The sequence below is a fragment of the Pollachius pollachius genome, assembly GCF_949987615.1.
Source record: "Pollachius pollachius genome assembly, chromosome: 10".
Classification (NCBI taxonomy): domain Eukaryota; kingdom Metazoa; phylum Chordata; class Actinopteri; order Gadiformes; family Gadidae; genus Pollachius; species Pollachius pollachius.
In genome coordinates, this window is record NC_136943.1 from 13,510,888 (window position 1) to 13,527,838 (window position 16,951).

At 43.4% G+C, this 16,951-nt stretch overlaps 1 protein-coding gene across 1 annotated transcript in view; it reads left to right on the plus strand.

Annotated features, from left to right (window-relative positions):
* Positions 1-3,681: 3,681 nt before the first annotated feature.
* Positions 3,682-16,951, plus strand: part of ppargc1b (peroxisome proliferator-activated receptor gamma, coactivator 1 beta) — a gene marked incomplete at its 5' end in the record, with an annotated part of 65,556 nt that continues 52,286 nt past the window's right edge. The window contains one exon of the mRNA XM_079745125.1: positions 3,682-3,762. Coding sequence (XP_079601251.1) covers positions 3,682-3,762 — 81 coding nt within the window. The remainder of the gene's footprint in view (positions 3,763-16,951) is intronic.

Consider the following 16,951-nt stretch of genomic DNA (forward strand, 5'->3'; position numbering starts at 1 on the left):
TCACTGACTGGCAACTAATTAAACAGTGAGTTGGTTTTATGATTTAGTTTGGCTGGACAACTGGCTAGCTGGATAGCTAGCGAATGCACAGTGATAATTAGTATCCATAAGACAACATATTTATCAAATCCAAACGATTTCATCTTCCTGTCTTTGTACCTGTATCTGTCTTTGTACCTGTCCGTCCCCAGGTATGTCTAGCTGTCTGCCTGTCTGTCTGTCTGTCTGTCTATCTGTCCCTGACCCTGTCTGTGTGGCATAGAGCCAGCAGCCTCTCTGGCTAAGATTGTACTCCACTAATGCATGTGACAGTGTGCCAGCGTGGGATAAATATAGAACATCCTTCTTAGATGGGCAGCATTCCAGCATGACCGGCTACTACATACCAGCTGGCCTAGAGGCTTACCAACCCCGGCTTCCTACTTCACTATCACTGGTTTGAGGAATAGGCCCACTAGGGAATGCCTGGTCTACATTGATACTAGTTCATATTTTGTCATGTAGCAGACACCTTTATCCAAAGGGACTTGCATCCAGTTAATGATAGGGGATAGGGGTTAGAGCATCTTGCTCAAGGATCCATAGCAGGTAGACCTTGGGGATTGAACCCAGAACTCATCCTTCACCTGGAGTTAAAATACCCACTAGACTAAGGCCCCATTCACACAAAGGGAAAACGCAGATATTTCCACGCGGTTTGGCCTCTCATTTACACGAAAACCCAGTTTTTATCACAGAAAACGATTATTTCTAAAAAACTCCGGCCAAAGTGGAGATTTCTGATAACGCCGGTCATGTGTTGTCGTTTCAACTGGGAGAAACGGGGTTTGAGGTTCTCAAGCGTCACATTATGTGCCAGAAAATGCTTAACGTCATGTGAGCACCCTTAATTTGAAAGGAACAGAAAGTCGCTTGTGTTATTCGTTGTTGTTGATTCAGAGGATTCTGATTGGCTTGCATGGCTTTATCCTTTTTCCCTACACTGCCGCCCATAGGTTTGGCATAGTTATAATGGCGCTCGATGGCGCATTTATGTGGGTTGATGTAAATTACAACTTTTTTGAAAACAACGTTGTGTGCACGATGTAATTTTTTGAAAACAGAGTGGGGGTAATATTTGTTTCTCTAAATACCCTGCTATGTATAAACATGGCCTAAGATCCTAATCTCCATGGAGCAGGTATGGGTCATCTTGCAGAAGGAAGGATGCCTACGGCTCAGGCCGTGGACATTGGGAATTGAACCCAGTACCTTTTGGATGGGAGTCTGACCTTGGCCACTACATTACTATCTTGCCCCTTCATGTGGTGAAGGCTTTCTCCCGGATCGTCTTACAATACATTGAGTATATAACATTAGGAATCAAACCACTTGCCCTGGCAGTGTTAACGACAAGCTTTACTAGTTGAGCTAGACCGGACCTCTTGAGTCTTTGTACTTTGAGTGCTGCTCTGGCTGTGTTGGTGCTTGCCTTGAGGGAGAAAATCTTAAGATAACGTTGCCTTGCTTGAGATTAGTAGTAGAATTTTAATTATTAGTGTGTTATAAATTCCCTCAGATGCATATCTTTTAAAATAGGGATTGACTTGATTTGATAGTGTGTTTGACCAACGAGAGGATAGTGGCTGGACACCCTCCCTGGGTGATGTGTTATTAAACTATGCTAAGGCAATACTAGTGTTTAGTGAGTCGCTCACATTACCAGGTCTAAGGATTCTGCTCCCTGCGTAGCTTATTTATTAACTAAGCCTCACGGCTTAATGTTTTAATAACTGCATCGAATGCTTCACTACAATTCAGAACAGGTAGTATTGTGCAACGAACGAGTTGACACAGGCCAGATAATGTATAATTTAAGGACATTTAATAATGTGTATCTGGGCAAACAATAGACAGAAATAGCAATGCTATTATTCTAATAACACACAGACATAGTAATACACTCACATGCATGCACACACTCACTGACATATTCCAACACACACGCACACAAATTCTGGCACACACAACACATGTGGATGTAGATCAACATGCAGACTCTCTCTCTCTCTCTCTCTCTCTCTCTCTCTCTCTCTCTCTCTCTCTCACACTCCTTTCCACCCACACCCTCCCAAGCAAACATAGGCTCTCTGTGACACACAAACACACACACACACACACACACACACACACACACACACACACACACACACACACACACACACACACACACACACACACACACACACACACTACAAACCACAGCGACATATACAAACTCTCAGGCTCTCTGTCTCACACATGCACACGCAGGCACAAGCACACACTCACACTGTCACACATGCACACCCTCAGTCAGTCTGTCACGCAGGTGCATGCACGCACAAATACAGACACACACACACACACACACTCACACACACACACACACACACAGCGGGTATTAAGGTCAGAGTTGTCAGGCAGCCCTTCAAAGACATGCTGAGGTCTATTATTACTGTCCATGCTGTGCACAGACGCTTGTGCACGGACGGCCTGGCACAGACGCTCACACCTGCAGCAGACAATGAAGCCCTCTCATGCCACACCACAGGCCCCTACTGCACTGCACCACACGTGTGCACATGTGTGTGTTGTGTGTGTGTGTGTGTGTGTGTGTGTGTGTGTGTGTGTGTGTGTGTGTGTGTGTGTGTGTGTGTCTGGTTTTATAGCTGCATTGGATGTGTATTTTGTGCATGTGTTTTGTTTTGTCATCGACGACATTGTGTTTGTGTGTGGTTATGTTTTAACCACACAATGTGTGTGCGTATATAGTTATGCAAGTGTGTGTGTGTGTGTGTACATGCTTAGGTGTTAGCCTGTGTGCTAGCCACCTGACTCTAAGCAGGTCTATTATTAACAGACGTCAAAGAGTCATGATCTCTGGTTAATATTAGACTTAAAAGACAGACTTAGTGGTTCAAACGGTTGTCGGTTAACTAGGCAAGCAGTTAATTCTGAGTGCTGCCTGTGTGCACTTGAGCCAAAAGGCTAGCTTTCTACTTTTCGGGAGGTTTGGCTCAACTAAATACACTTTGAGGTGAAATAAACAACTGACATTTCACAGCTACATGGCATTTCATTGATTGTTTGTGACAGCATCAATTCCACATTTGACAAACTTCTGGTGATACAGATTGTTATGGTTTTAATTAGAATATTTGATTGGAGATTCGTTTTTCCTGTTTTTTTATTGCCAGACCACCACCGCACCCAATCTGTCCATCCCTCATAACTACAAGTCTGTGTGTCTTCATAAATCACGAAGGCTAAGCTGCGTCAAACATTTAAACGAGCCGGTTCGTTGTTTTTTTTCCTAACAATCTCTCTCTCTCTCGCCTGGTTACATACTTCTAAGACTTCAAGCTATGATGAAACAATAACACGCTAGCACAGGTAATAATAATAATAATAATAATAATAATAATAATAATAACAACAATAATAATAATACATTTTATTTATAACGCACTTTACATCAACTTAATGACCTCAAAGTGCTAAAAGGTAGTAATCACTTACGTTTGTGTGTGTTTTGGGGGGGTTGTGGTGGTGTTGAGCTGAGCGTCGCGGCGCCCTCTGCTGGCCTTTGCCGGTACTCGCCAACCGCTCCCCTGCTATACTCCGGAGTCTGGCTCTCCGGCTCTCATTCATGAGAGGAAGATGGCGGACTGCGCTTCACTATTAGATGAGGAACTCTCTTCCTTTGTCTTCAATTACTTGACAGAAAACTCTGACAGTCAGGTAAGATTTTACGTTTTTCACAAGAGTGGGTCTTGGGCTATCCGTGGCGGTATTCGTTTTTTGTATGTTACCCGCCGTGTCGCCGGTGATCAACGGTTTAACGCGGGCTTGCGAGCGGCTGTCGGCAGCATCTCTAAGCCGGTGTGTCGAGCTCCTCCGCTGTGTCTTGACGTCTGGCTTTCACGTGGACCTCTGGAGAAAATGTCATCAGCATGCCTGGCGTGGCAACGTGTTCCAACGAAAATATAACGAATACACACACACTTCGTGGCGTTAACCCCGGGGGCTTTCGCTGTGTGTCAGTTGGGTTGATTTACTATGCAAAGGAGAGGATTTAAAACTTTTGGCGCTATCGGAGGAAGTTTGTATGCCGTGGGTGCGTGGACCGCAGTTCCCGGCACGTGGAGTGGTGTGGACTGGGGAAGTTGTAGGGGTTGGACAACTGTCAAAAAATATGATTTTCTCATTGGGCTGTTTGTGTTAAGTGCAAGGAACATAGCTTAGTTGCGTCGTGCTTTGCTGCAGTAGGCTTTTGGGCTATCGACCCCCCAGCAATGGGGGTCGATAGCCATCCGCCGCGGACGACGGCGGATGGTTTATGCATACTGCCCCCTGTTTCAGACACTACGTGAGGTGGTGTAATTTATCCACCCGGTGGATTTCCACTCAAGAGTAAGCCGCTTGCAACCATACGGCATGCGGGGCTTAGGTAAGGAGAGGAGGCGACACACCGGGGAGTTATTCGATCCCTCCAGGTCTCAAAGTTTAACTCCCAGATACAATGTCGAACCCAATTGATCAGGTATCTACGAAGACCTCTCCCACATGTCCACAACAGAGGGATAGAGTACGGATGAGATCTAGTCAAAGATTTGCACAAGCCGTGAAAACTTCACACGATTTACCTTTTGTAATCGATTGCGTAATCGCCACCGGACGAGGTCGTTACGTAGCAGCCAAGTGTGCTGCAGGCACAGTCCGGCGTTGAGTAGTAGGCTAGTGGTGGAGTGACAGTTGAACTGCTGCTCACTTGATTGGTTTAAAACTGGATCGATTCGCAAATGATCTTCAAAGCCTTCAGCCGAGAAACGGCCGTTCACACACATTCACACATCACAGGAGCGATCCGTGCGTTCATGCAACAATGTTTTTTTTTTTAAATCGTCCCAACGATTTCAGTTTCATACGGGAGCTTATTGTCACCTATGCAGATTCATTATTTTGGTGTTTGTTCGTGCGTTAGAGTCTGTGCATGCATGGTGTGTGGCTGTGCTCGTTGGACCCGCTGTCGCCATCGGTTATTTATAATTCGCAGCAGTCACGTGCGGACACCATCTCACGTAAATGCTGCTGCGAAAATTCCTGGTTAAATAAGCGTGAATAACGAAGCAGTTCTTCACCGACCGAGGAGGGGACTCTGAAACGATCATCGCAAATGATGGTGCCACAAGGCATGGAAATTCACCACCTTCCTCAAATTTGTTCCCCATAGGGGCAAAGTTCCCACCGGGAAATATTTACGTGTATTAGCTATGCATATGACATTTTGACAGTTCTAAGGTCGTGTCGGTACTCTGGATAGCCTACTATATGTTTGACCAGAGCGCGTCTCTCTCTCCCTCTCTCTCTCTTTCTTCCTTTCTTTTTAAAGAAAGTCATTACCAAACTGGCCCGGGTTATCTATTTTATAAAAGTCATGTTAATATTTACATGGGGTTATTAGGCTGATATGCGCTTTTTGTGGTATCTGTATTCCTCTTTCTCTCCCTCTTTCACTCTCTCCATCTCTCCCTCTTTCACTCCCTCCATCTCTCTCTCTCACTCGCTCTCTCTCTCTCTCTCTCTCGCATTGTAATACTACTCTATCCTCGTGACTGGAGTTACAGAAGGGGCTCGCTGCTGCTGCAGTCATGTGACCACGTTCCGCTGTGCGTAGTAGTGAGAGGTGGGCTGGGGGGGGGGGTGGGGGGGTGGGAGAGTCAATGACGTAGATGACAAGCGGCCCTCCTCCCCCAGGAAGCATGTGACTCTCTTGCTCTCTTCCCTCTCGCTCTTGACTATTTTCCAGTCTGCCATATGTTAAGATACAGTAAGATTAAAGTGATACAAAAAACTTAACATGTGTTTTATTTGATTCAAATTAGTTTAATGAAATGTTATCTATACACAATCTTTATATAGCACTGTTGTTTCTTTATTTAACAGGTCGATTTGTATTTAACAATTTGGAGCAAATTTAAGTTCTTCTTGCTTATTTATTTCTCATAATCACTAGGTCACCGAGTGTCTATGTTGGGTAGCTACCGGTTGAGATTGTCTCTGTGAAACTCTGACTGATGGTAAAGCAGACTAGTGCTTTGAGACACAGCAAGAAAAAAAGAGTACATATAATGCTGACACAACCACAGAAGTACATAGAGACATTTTTTATAGTTTTTAAAATGTGTCCTGCTAGTTCACTTTGGGGAAGGGCTAACCTAGCTAATGCACGAAGAAACTGATTAGTGACACTGTATTCTAGCGCGTGGCTGCTTCCTTCTGTCAGTCAACTCCCTAAGCCTGGACGCCTGATACCATGCCTGTGCGCGTGTGCATGTGTGACTTCTGTGAGGCCGGCCTATCAGGTGCTAGTATTAGGCTAGATTTCCAGAAGAAGTCACATGGTAATTCCTAGGCTGGATCTTGAGTTGCCATTGGTAGAAACTAGAGAGATGGAGACTAGAGAGAGAGAGAAACTAGAGAGACAGACGGATGGACAGGTAGATGAACAGATAGACACATGGACAGAAAGATGGATGATGAAGTTGCATTTGGGCCATCACCCCCAAAGGGGTGTGTGTGTTTGGCAGCCAGTCTGTCTACCTACCTTGCGATGCGTAAAAAATCTTTACCTCTATCCCTAGCATTATATTCCCATAAACCCCTTCCTTTGAAAAATCCTGCATTTCAATTCACGATCGGTCTAGCTGTTTGTTGGACACACACACACACACACACACACACACACACACACACACACACACACACACCAGTGATTTTCTAGTCTGGCTTTAAATAGCAGGCAGTCAGCTAAACAGTCAGCAACTGCAATGTTTCTCTTCTCTCCTCTCTTCCTTTCTCCTCTGATCCTCTCTCGCCTCTTTCTCTTCTCCTCTCCTCTCTCTCTTCTCCTCTCTTCTCTCTCTCCCTCTCTCCTCCCCTCTCCTCTCTGCTCTCTCTGTGTCGTGATGTGAAATACTGCAGTGTTATGTGTTCGGCTTGCTTGCTGTCTCATTCTGACTCACTGGCCCTGCTTACACACACACACACACACATACACACATCCATCCATCCATCCATCCATAAATACATACTATACATGCATACATACACGCATACACACACACACACAGATAGTTCTGAATGATTGTCTTGACTCCTATAGCATGAGCCATCTTTTGTTTTCAACATCATTTTCTTAGGGATGATAGATGTCACAGCCGCACAAAATCAGTGATCTTATCTGATATGACAGACAGGCAAAAGCTCTCCGTTACCTTCATGCCGTCGTACACGGCGTCCCTCCATCCATATGAATGAGTGCACGGACGGACACATGCAAACGCACACATGCTGCACATGCATGCACGTTCACTCAAGCTCCACGGCATCCCCCTGGTTCCCCTTGATACGGACTGAAGGGCAACGTAGTGAATCAACGCAACACACAGACACGGACCGCAGCAACACATTTTGTTCTGGCATGAATATCTGTAATGTTAAGATGGGGAATTATGATAACTTTCAGTGATGGTGTTGTGTGAGTTACTGCCCTCTCCTCACTGCTGTGTGTGTAGGGTTAGGGTGTGTAGACTGTGTGTGTGTGCGTGTGTGGCAGAGAGCGTGCTGCGAATATGGCTTGTTCCTCCGCATAACCCCTGAGATCGAAACATCCGGCTCAAAGGATCAGCACTCGGGTGTGTGTGTGTGTGTGTGTGTGTGTGTGTGTGTGTGTGTGTGTGTGCAAGCGCATACATGTGTATTTGGGCAACTGTAGGTAAGAGAGCTCTCAATAATTAATTGCATGGTGATTCCTCATCTGCTACATCAGGCTGTTTGCTCACCCAGACTCGAACACACAAGGGGGCCGTGGCTACGACCATTTAATAAAGTGCTGGTCATTGATGGTGGGACTGCGTTATTAAATGATTAATACGCTTCTATTAAACACATGTCTGTCAAGTGTGACCCTTCAACAACCGCTATTCCTTCAGTCGTCTTGACACATTACACCACAACCCTCTGGGGGTCAGAGGTCAGTGTCATAAGGCAATGAACAGAGAGATAAAACGCAGCATTTTCAAGAATGGCTGAGTTACTGTGATACTGTGATGGTGAAGTTAAATGGAATCTATACAGGGGGTCTACAGAAAAAAAGTATACAATATCGATTTATATATTACATGGATATATGTTGAATGCATAAGGATGATTTATTTTTTATGAATACAGTATAGCCTACTGTATAGTATAGTCCATAGAATTTGCGGATAAATAAATAAATATATTTATATAATGTTTATATTTTTGGTAATACACTTTTCCTTCAAGCAAATGTTCTGTCTACTTCTCATTTTGTGATTCACACCTTTCAATATTCCCTTCAGTAAATTAAGTCAGTGATCATTTTCTTGGGGAGCATCCAAAGAGGTTGGCAAGTATGGTGAATATGCAGAGCTCTGTAGCATTAGGTTGTGTAACTGCTGTTTAATTTTCCCGGCATGCCTTGCTGCAGTGGAGAGAGCAGGAGAGCCTGCTTTGCATACAGATTCCCCACAACCTTTCCTGGCTCACGTCTGAATTCAAAACAAAAAAATATTGATCCGATTTAAGGTTAAATAAATGAATGACTGTGTGTGTGTTTGCTTTCTCGGATGTGTGTCTTTTATCAGCTGAGAATTCAATAATTTAGGAGGATGTGCTGACAGTGTATACGTGTGTTTGCGCACGTGTGCGTTTATAAGTGTGTTTGTGTGTGTGTGTATGTGTGTGTGTGTGGTGTTGAGGGAGCTAAGTTGTCCTTAGCTAACCTTTGCTCATGATTTGTATTCATTACAGCATCTCTGTTGCTGTATTGATACTGTCAACACTTGTAAGGGCCCATTTGTCATGTGACACATACACACAACATATACACTACACAAAACATACACACTAAACAAAACATACACACTACACAAGACATACACTAGTGCTGCACGATTAATCGAATCGCAATCGTGATATCAGCCTTTGCGATTGTATAACCGCAAAAGGCTGCGATTTAATAATAATTCTTATTTATTTTTTCACAGCAGAAATGCCTTTATTTGGAAAAAGATTTATTTTTATTATTTATTTAATTTAGTAAAATATTGTTATTTTGAAAACAGTACTGTACACATTTTTTAGTTTTTGTATTTTTTATGCTAGTTTTAGTTAGTATGTTTGAGTTGAGAAAGAATAATTTTAAAATTATCAATAATCTGCAGTAGAAGAAGCAAGCAAGTAGACTCATGACAGCATTTGTTTATTATATCGCAATCGCAAATCGCAATTTTGTCCACAATAATCGCAATATGACTTTTTCACCAAATCGTGCAGCACTAACATACACGACATAAACAGACACACACACACACACACACACACACACACACACACACACACACACACACACACACACACACACACACACACACGCTACTCATGCCATGCATTCTATAGACATTTAATAAACACACAAAAACAAAAGGTAATATGCTTATAGTCATCATTGATCAAACAGCTGTTTGATCAATGATGAATAAAACAGCACTACTATTTTATAGGTGTTGTACGGGATAATATCTTGGCAGGCATAGGTCAACACTGTTTAGACCCAGCATCAGACAAGGGGAAGAGGCTTCGCTCAGTGTCGTGAGTGAGCGTGAGTATTGTGTTTGTGTGTGTGTGTGTGTGTGTGTGTTGCTCTTGGCAGGGAACTGGATCGTGTGTTGATGGGGCTGGTGATAATGGCTGGCCACTGGAAGCGGGCGTGCATCCAGGGAGTCTATACATCATCACTCTGTTCACATTCACATTCACATTCACATTTACATATACCTATGCATACACACACACACACAAACACAGGACACAGCCACAGTTTGAGTTTTCTGGTAGGTGCCTTCTCTTACGAATAGAAGACCCATGCACGCACACTCACATTTGAACATGTGTGTACATGCAGGCGTTTCTGTGTGTTATACTACTCTGAAATAATCCAGGAGGATTACAGTGTTTCATTACGAGTGATTCTTTACTGGGATAGGGATAAACCTGGGGTCGGTGGGGGTGTGTGTGTGTGTGTGTGCGCATGTATCAGGCTGTGTAGAATCTCAGTTTATGACAGTCACACGGTTCAGCCCCCTCCCTTTTCTTTAAGAGATTCCGACAGTTTTGAGCGGTTACACCGGTTACATCAAGTTTTAGTATTTACTTTAACAGCACAATGATATAACAGACACATTTGCTCAATGTAAGTCTGCAAACATTTGAGTACCAGATCAAATTCTATCTACTAGATGAAAGGTTGACATATGATGGAGAGATGTTTAATCCCTGAGCATGCATAGTGCTATAGGCAGGACACCGGACTTGAGATGCATCCAACCAATCACAAACTACGATGGTGTTCACTCTAAATTAAGGCTTCTCCTTATATCCTCAATATGTATCAAGAGTATTAAGAAATTAATTAACCAAACAGGCCTTGTTTATGATGTCTCCTTCTGTTCCAAAATATTATGTAGCTACCAGTGTTGACAAGAGCCAAGTTGTGAAGTGTGTGTGTGTGTGTGTGTGTGTGTGTGTGTGTGTGTGTGTGTGTGTGTGTGTGTGTGTGAGTCATCCAGGGTCACAAAGCTCCCAGCAAGCCCTTACCTGTACACAGCGGGAGAGGAATTTTCCATCAACTTGTGTGTGTGGGAGGGGTGGTGTTTGGGGAGGGGTGTATGATTCCTCCCCAAACATCCTTTGGGATTGTAGATTGTATTGGGGTTACACACACACACACACACACACACACACACACACACACACACACACACACACACACACACACACACACACACACGTGCTACTAGATTGAGTCTAGTCGTTTTCCTTTGCGTTTTTTGGCTTGCTGGTATATTGGCTTGGCTTCTTGATTGGTTTGTGTGTTGGTTAGTTGACTGATTAGTTGGATGGTTGGCTGGCTGTTTCACTCCTCGTTCTCAATGTTTTAATTACCACTCTCTCTCTTTCCCTCTTTGATTGCTCATCCTTGGTGGTCTCTTTCACAATCGTTACCTCTCTGCCTCAATTACTCATCCTTCCTTTTTTTGCAATTCTATTCCCTTTAATTTGTCCTAATTTGCGCGCGCTCTCTCTCTCTCTCTCTCTCGCTCTCTTGCTCTCTTGCTCTCTCTCTCTTGCTCTCTCTCTCTCTCTCTCTTGCTCTCTCTCATTCTCTCCTTTACTTACTCCCTCCTCTAGCTCTCTGTCGAACGCTCCCTCATTGACCTATTTTCTGTTGGACTCTGCCTTGCGTGACTGTAGAGCACCATGCTACCATGACTCTGGAAGCTTGACATGGCAACACTCACTCACTCACTCACTCACTCACTCACTCACTCACTCACTCACTCACTCACTCACTCACTCACTCACTCACACACACACACACACACACACACACACACACACAAGGCCGCCACTGCTTCATTCAACTGACCTGTCTGTCTGTCTGTCTGTCCGACTTGTGATTGCATGTAGGCCTATTTGGTAATAGCCTGGTTAATACTGTCAAGTTAAGTATGCAGCCCATTCCACCTCTCTCTTTTCTGCCACCTTCTCCTTCTTTTGCTATTTTCACTCCTTACAAAACATGGCCATGATGCAATGTAGGAATAAACACACGTACGGTCACGCATATTTGTGTGTGTGTGCATAGATGTGTGCAGGGAGAGCAATACATGTATCTAAATATCTTGGCACACGTTGCGGTAGTATGTGGGTGTGTGCAAGGTGGCAAGTTTATGCACGTGTGTCTGGGTGTTGTTTACATTATTGTGTGTGAAGAGCACAGAAATTTTCGTTTTCTTTATCCCAGTTTAGTGTAGTTCCTCTATGTCGTTAGGCACCAGGACAGTTCTCCTTCCTGCTATGTTTGATCTAAAATCTCTTTCAGAGATTCAGGTTCCCCCTCTCACTACAAGCCTTGACACATATTCAAAACACAAGTACACGGTTCTTGACTCGGTACCACATGTCACACGAAGGTACCGGAGAGCTACTACAGTTATTGTGTATCTATCTGATGTAGTTTACGTACAGTGCATTTATTACAGTATAAGACTTATGAAGTGAGAATAAAGAATAATAATACTTTTTTCTCACTTTGTGTTGGAGTGCTGCATACTGTTTACATTGAGTATTCTTAACTGTGGTAATATTCATATTTAATTAATATCAGTAGTCATTTAGTAATTAAGTACTGCATGTAGTGGTAGTCTCTAGGTGTGTGTGTGTGTGTGTGTCTGTGTGCTTCTCAGTGTGTGTTTGTGTGTGTGGACAGCCTCTCTGCTACCAGCTACATCATCAGCAATCTGGACACACTTCTTCACATCCACTCCGTGTCAAACCTGCTGGAGCCTCTATGTCTTTCTCTCTCTCACTCTCTCATTCTCTCTCTCTCTCTCTCTCTCTCTCTCTCTCTCTCTCTCTCTCTCTCTCTCTCTGTGTCTGTGTCTGTGTGTGTGTGCTGTGCTCTCGTTCTTTCATGTTCTCTTGATTTTTTTAGTTTTTGTGCTTTTCTTGGCAGGCTGACCTCAATTCAAATGCATCCCTTTTCACTTTTAATTTACTCCTTCTCTCTCGCTCTCTCTATTTGTACCTCTCTCCATGTTTCCCTCTCTCAGCATCTTTCTTCCTATCCCTATCGCTCTATTTCGCTTATTCAATTAAACTAAGAAAGCTTTATTGGCACTGGAAAAACACCTATAGATTGTCAATAATATCGTCTTTGAGTGTCTCTCTCTGGCTCTCAATTTGACTCCATTCAATTCGGAGAGCTTTACACACACACACACAACTCTTGGATGCTGTCATTTGACTACAGACTATCCCAAAATGTAGGTCTGTGTCCATTTATATTTTACTTTGAAATAAGGAAAAATAGAGACAACTAAAGGGAGGGAGACCGGACCAGAAATGAGTGAGGGTTAGTGAGTGAGATTGTGATGGGAGAGGTTGAACGAAGAGGAGAGAAAGAGAGAGTCATTCGAGGTCCTGGTAGCTGATTGGCAAAATACCTGTTAGAGAGACTGGAACATATCCTGGAAGAGGGATGGATATTAGTGATCGACCGATATATCGGCCCGCCGATATTTGCGTTTTTTACATGTGTCGTATCGGACGATATTTTTTTCAGTATCGGCCATTTTTAATTTTTTTTTTTTTCTTCGGCATGATTTACAGACATTGAGATATTGTAACATTTGTTATCATCATTGTGTCATTTTTATGATGTTAATTGAGGGAGGCTTAGCCTGGAAATCCAGACCCACATCTAGAAAACTGTAGGGTCTGGCAACGAGTAATGAAAATGGCCCAACTCGAGGGGCCGCACCAAGCATGCATTTGAAAATATCAGAAGAATACAAGGGGTGACGTATCCAGAGTGGAGCTAACCAATAGATAAGACTCTTGCCGTATCCGGTCAGTAAAACAGCAACGCTTATATTGATACGTCACGAGTATTCATAAGTATATTGCTCGTTCCCAGAGTGACTCGCTGAGCAAATTCAAAGTGTGCTCTCGCGAGAACTCTGGATTTCCAGGGTATTATCGGCTCCAAATATCGGCTCAAGAAAATCGGTATCGGCGTATCGGTTATCGGCTAAGGCTGAGGAAAAAATATCGTTTTCGGCCCTAAAAAATCCATATCAGTCGATCCCTATTGGATATACCTATATCATATATATATATATATATTACACATTATATTACATATTCACAAATGGTGACAACCAGCTCGTCGGGATGAATTATGGTTAGTTTTCTTGCTATTAATGGATCCCGTATTGTCAAACACGTTATTTTATTATATACAATATCTGTCTAATACTATCTCCTAACCCTAGTGTGAATAAATGTCAGTATATGTCAGCCTGCTGAGCGTTCTGGCCTTTCAGTGGGATTCGGCCCTGAATCCGACACCCAGAGTAAAGGTTGGATAAGCCCTGCTTGGCTCACCTAAGCCCTCCTATGATAGACTGACAGACATACAGACAATGCAGGGAGACAGATAGACAGCTAATTTGTGTGTGTGTGTGTGTGTGAGATAGTGTGAGTTAATTAAGGGGAGCCATCTCTAGCCCGGGCACGTGCAGAGTGGGACATTCTAGAACACTTGACCCTCCGAGGTATCTCGACCACGGGCGGTCCTAGATAGCATGTTGACCAATAAGCTCGCACACTGGACACAGTATCCGGCCAACCCCGCCCACTTCTCAACCAACCGCTGAGGGTGCCGAGTGTTAAATACTGTTCCACCTAACACTGCTAGGGTGTGTGTTTGAGCGGGTATACGATGACTTGGTCAGTATTGGGAAAGAATATGACCTTGCATTGTAATTGAATAATTTCAAAAATTTCTCAATACACTTCCATGAAAGAGCAACACATTACACACAAACCTACACACACACCCTCTGCCGGTACTTGCCCTACCTTCCAGCCAATCACAGGCCTCTAGAGGTCAACCAGTCCATTTCTGTAACGTACGTTGATGACACCATCAAAGTAAGCACAAAGTCCTTTACTTTCACAATCTCTCTATCACTCTCTCTCTCTATCTCTCTACAACTCCTGCTCTGTCCAATGCTCTTTCTCTTTACCTTATCTATTTCGGTTGCCAGTTTTATCTTACCGACTTTTTGACTCCATCTCCAAATCACACACATGCAAGCAAGCACCCATACGCACCCAGATATGCACACACACAAACACACTCAGTGATTTTCCATGCCATTCCCGGAACAACAATGCTTACACCGCATCTTGCCTTTGAGGTGTGTGTGTGTGTGTGTGTGTGTGTGTGTGTGTGTGTGTGTGTGTGTGTGTGTGTGTGTGTCAGGTGAATAGGGGTTAAAAAGTAATGGAATAGGTGTACCAGTGTTTGTGTGAAGGTCACTTATGTTTGTCACCCAACATAAACGTCCCCCTCCCCACATGGACACAAGGGCACACATGACATGAAATGTCTAAGCCAGCGTTATTTATTGTTACCTATTCCAAGCTAACTAGCTGTGTGTGTGTGTGTGTGTGTGTGTGTGTGTGTGGGAAAGAGATGGGGGGGGGGGGGGGACCAACACAGTAATATGAAAAACAACCAGCACTATCCCAGCAGAGCATGAAATCTACCGTACAGTTCAATGGGTTGAGCTCAGACTGTCAAGCATCAACTAATAAACTAATTGGTAGGAGCATTCAGAACCATTGTTATGACTATTGCCTTTTTGGGGTCAGATATAGCAGAAAGATAAACAAAGGGTTGTTTTTATAACTGAAACTGAGAGACAACAAATATTCTGCTTTCAAGCAGTGGGCTCTATAATTTTTTGTATTTTTCCCAAACCATTATCAACATCTTCTGATGAGTGACTAAGCAATAAACAGATTATGGCTTCGGAAAGGGTGGCGCTAGCGATCGATGATTACTACCAGAGTTTGACACAAACCAACACCAACAAACAAACAACAACTTACAAACCATAATCAAACAGGTCTTGTCCATGGACAATGTTGAAAATAAATCTGTGTGTGTGTGTTTGTGTCAGGGGGTATGTGTGTGTGCTGGGAAACGTGTTTATTCGAGGGAGTGTGTTTGGGTATGTGTGTGTTTTTACTTCTGTGTGTGTGTGCGTGATTCAAAATAAAGCAAGTCTTTTGAAGTTCAAAGCCCACTGGACTGATGAACGTACACCATTTTATATATTCAACACAGCTGCACACACACCCACGTGTGCACGCACGTGCACATGCCCACACACACACACACACACACACACACACACACACACACACACACAGAGAGCACACACTCACAATGTAAAGTTCAAATGAAGAGCACCATCTATAATACTCACTTCCTGTCCTTTAAAATTCGTTATTCTTTTTTTTTTGTTTTAATGTGTCCATACGATTCTTATTACATTGTATTTTCTTCAGAGGCTTTATATATTTTGTTTTTCTAAGATAATCGTACACATTTCACTTGTGATAACATTCTACACATCTACACGTTTGCTTTGTATCTTGAACCTTTAGTTGATCCAGTTAATCAGTGTAAGGAACCTCAAAGTGTAAAACAGACTAACTTGCTCTAGTTGAGCTCATTCTCTGGCTAGGGACAAAGTGTGTGTGTGTGTGTGTGTGTGTGTGTGTGTGTGTGTGTGTGTGTGTGTGTGTGTGTGTGTGTGTGTGTGTGTGTGTGTGTGTGTGTGTGTGTGTGTGGTCAATAAGCCCCTGCTAATTCCTGGTTATCTCCTCACATTGAGTTAAGCTGCCCAACTGTCCTACCATTAGCTTACAGCTAGCTGTGGGGTGTTGAAGTTAATCAAATGGCTGGCTGAGTTGCTTAGAAGTAGTGGAAGATTGCGTTCATTTTTCACTTCACATTTCATCTTTGTTGTATATGGTTGAGAATTAAGTTTGCCCTGCACAAGGGTCTGGAGAAGAGCAATACATTTCTTTCTGCTTCCGATGCGTTTTTGCGGGAGCCAATCACCGAGCTGGCTTTTCCCCTTGGCGCGCTATTGGCTGGTTAACACAATGACGAGGTGGAGGCAAGCAGCCAATCGCGTACAGAGTCAGTTGGACTAGGCCCGTTGATCACGCCTCTAGTGCTGAAGAAAATGACAGCAGCTTCCCCAGACCAATGTGCAGTCTGCGATTGGCTTGGTCTGGTAATAGCCAGACTACTATATCGTTTCATACACAAAAACTGATTCTTTTTTTTTAAAGTCAGGTTGTTTTGTAGTCATTGGTCATCAATCTAATCTGGTCGACCAGCATAACCTGAATGCATTTAGTTTATAAGCATGCTAAAGTTCATGGCTCTAAATGCTTAAATCATCAATATACT